At 36.9% G+C, this 3033-nt stretch overlaps 1 protein-coding gene across 2 annotated transcripts in view; it reads left to right on the top strand.

Moving 5' to 3' along the window:
- The first annotated feature begins 433 nt into the window (after window positions 1–433).
- The window catches only part of LOC135205667 (uncharacterized), a 22089-nt gene continuing 19489 nt past the window's right edge, over window positions 434–3033 (top strand). For both annotated transcript variants that reach the window (XM_064236511.1, XM_064236510.1), the window contains exon 1: window positions 434–545. In XM_064236511.1, the coding sequence (XP_064092581.1) occupies window positions 502–545 (44 nt within the window). In that variant the 5' untranslated portion in view covers window positions 434–501. The remainder of the gene's footprint in view (window positions 546–3033) is intronic.

Below are 3033 nucleotides of genomic sequence, written 5' to 3'. Positions count from 1 at the left end.
TTTACTGTAGCTGAAATGAAGTTCACGCATCATACCTAGCCTTCATCAGAAACAAACATTGAAATATTTACCGAATCAAATGAAACTCATGTGGGAGAGATATTTTTTGAATTGTGTTTTTATTATAGTTATATCATGATGTGCATAAATTCTCACAAAATAACCAGAGTCTCGCAATGGCCTATTACTATCACAGAATAGTGGCTGAATGAAAATGACAGAGCAACGGCAAAAGAAAATTCGTAAAACTTATAAATAACAAATCATTTTAATTCAGAAACAAAATAATCCTACTATTGAAAGCATATTCTATTTCTATTTAACGGGAACCAACCGCAGCTGTTTTCTGACTGGCTAATACACCGCCTAAACAGAGCTTCAGCAAGTACAAACTTCTTTCGTCACTGGAAAATGGGTTCGGAAAACCTCGAGTGTCAGTTAGTGAGAGGACATCAGTGAGGTGTTGGTTCGGTGTCTGGACTCTGGTGGGTTCCCTCAAACATGTCCTTTACCTTCCCCTCTACTGTAGAAGACTTGGATTTCGAGTAAGTGCATGGATCAATTACAACCTGAAGTAACGTTATTTGAAACGCAAGTGATGTGTTAATACAAAGATGTGAGGCCATGAGCTAGCCTTTCAACGAACGTAGAGCCACCATTGCACTCCAAACCCCATCACAGGACCCTAAACACACCACGTATCGATTGCCTTGGTTAAACTTGTGATAACGTAATTACTGCTGTGGTTAAACATTGATAAAAGCATTACATGAATACGTGGTAATTCTAGACAATAACTCCGCACGGACTGCAAGGAACGTTCCCATGAATACGACAGCCACTAGGGATTGGGGCGTCATGAGCATTTCGCCTTGTTTAGTACTGGCCCCTTGGGATTAATTACAGTCGACCTCCCAAAAATAACGGTAAATTCTTACTAAGCAACCCATATACTACTGGAAGCTGTAATTTCCAAAGAAATACCCGACGCTGAGTTATTACCTAGATTTACCGACAATTTTAGCTTAACTTTTATCACCAAAGGATCAACAAAAAACTTCCTGGTGACTGTCCTAACTGTAGTTTGTGAAAACTGGGTGGGAATCCAAATAGCATTGAGTCAGCCTTCCTTACTTATTGCTTCATTAAAATTGTATGCAAGTACAAGACTGGTATCGCAGTTACACTATGCATTAATTGTTAAAGCTGAAAAGGCCCCAGACCGTGGGTCTTAGGTTAGATTAGGGAAGGGTAAGTTTGGCTGTAATTCTGTCATTTATTCTTCTGATTTATACCGCCTCGACCAGGTCAAGGTAAGTTAGGTTGAATCAGGATGGTATTTTTTTCCCAGTGCCAGGCAACAGCCAGATGGGACCTAGTTCTGGGTGTCAGGTTTTGATTCAACCTTGTATTTTACTATAACATATACAATGTCGGGGCTTTAACTACCCAGTCGTAAGGATCCAGATTTTCACTCAGGTTAGGTAGTATTCCAGTATATGTTCTTGCTGTCATCATATTTAATTATAATAATATATATATATTATATATATATATATATATATATATATGTATATATATATTATAATATATATATATATTATATATATATATATATATATATATGCATACATACATACATACATACAATGAAGGCAGGGGAAGCACAGCAACAGGTCAACGAACTCATATGAGTTCCTTGACCTCTGGTGTGCTTCCCCTGCCTTCATTGTATAGTTGGGTTTAGAGAAACCTCCGCCTGTTGAATAAGATATATATCTATATGAATATGTATATATATATATATATATATATATATATATATATATATATATATATATATATACATATATATGTGCGTGTGTGTGTGTATAATAATTACAAATATTTTGTTGCCTCACAAGAGTATATTTGCAGATGGGCACAAGTTAGTAATACAGTTCCTGTATCTGCAGACTGCAGGCCTATATCTATCCCCCATGTGCTCTCAAAGTTGCAGAACAACTAATTTTAATGCCACTAATTAAGCAGGAAGAGGTTAGGTGCCCGCGATTCAAATTTAGATTCGACCTAACATTTGCAAGATAACCTTAATGAAGGTTTGAGTGAAGAGTTATTCAAATAGATATTAGTTCTGCCTTGGATTTAGTAAGTCACATGACACTTATTTATAAACTACAGAATCATGAAGTGGGTGGATATGTTTTAGGATTACTTCAAGATTATTTCAAGATTTCCCTTCAGGTATGCAGCAGCTAGCTGATGTTGCTGTGAACTTTAGGGAACTGAGAACTTGGGAGTTAAATATGGCAGCGGTCTTAGTCCGCTGTTAGTTTTAATGATGTGGTTGTTTGCTTGAAAATGAAAACACTATTGATTAGCAGATCTCATACAGATTTTCCACTCCATCTTCCCCTACATGTGGATGGGACTCTGCTGAATGAGTCTTTAGCTTTAATTATTCTTGGTGTAACTTTGACTTACATTTTACTTTTGAAAAACACCTGATGAAAGTTTCAGCAAATGCTGAATGGAAGTTAGGTGTTGTAGATACGGCCTTGTATATTTATCACAGTGATACAGTTCATACAAGCTGTTTTAGGTCATTTGTCCTTCCTTTCCTAGGATACTGTTCTGCAGAGTTTATGTATGCTTAGGCCAGATTTCTCTCTCTCTTAGATACGGTGGTTTGTGGTGGCAGGTTTCATTTTCCTAATGTCCGACTCACACATTGGCGATTCAAGGCGGCACACGTTGTAATGGTTTGTTTTAATTTTATTTATTCGTTTCATTCGTTTGGTTTTATGTACAGCCCTTCACAGGGATGATTCCCACTTTGGCGGGCCCTTGCACGTTTTCTAAATAAGTTGCTTCTTATATTTTGTAATTTTCTTTTAAGTGTTTTCTCATCAGTAGCATTGCTCCTGCAGAATAGTTCTTTTTAAAATTTGCTTTCTTCTTGTATGATCTTCACTTCAGGCGGTATTTTGTTGTATAGTTGTGGTTCTTGGGCAGAAAGCAAAAAAATCAGCG

This window comes from Macrobrachium nipponense, chromosome 24 (genome assembly GCF_015104395.2).
Source record: "Macrobrachium nipponense isolate FS-2020 chromosome 24, ASM1510439v2, whole genome shotgun sequence".
In the NCBI taxonomy this organism is placed as follows: Eukaryota; Metazoa; Arthropoda; class Malacostraca; order Decapoda; family Palaemonidae; genus Macrobrachium; species Macrobrachium nipponense.
Note: the sequence above shows the minus strand (reverse complement) of the source record. Positions and strands in the feature narration are given on the sequence as shown.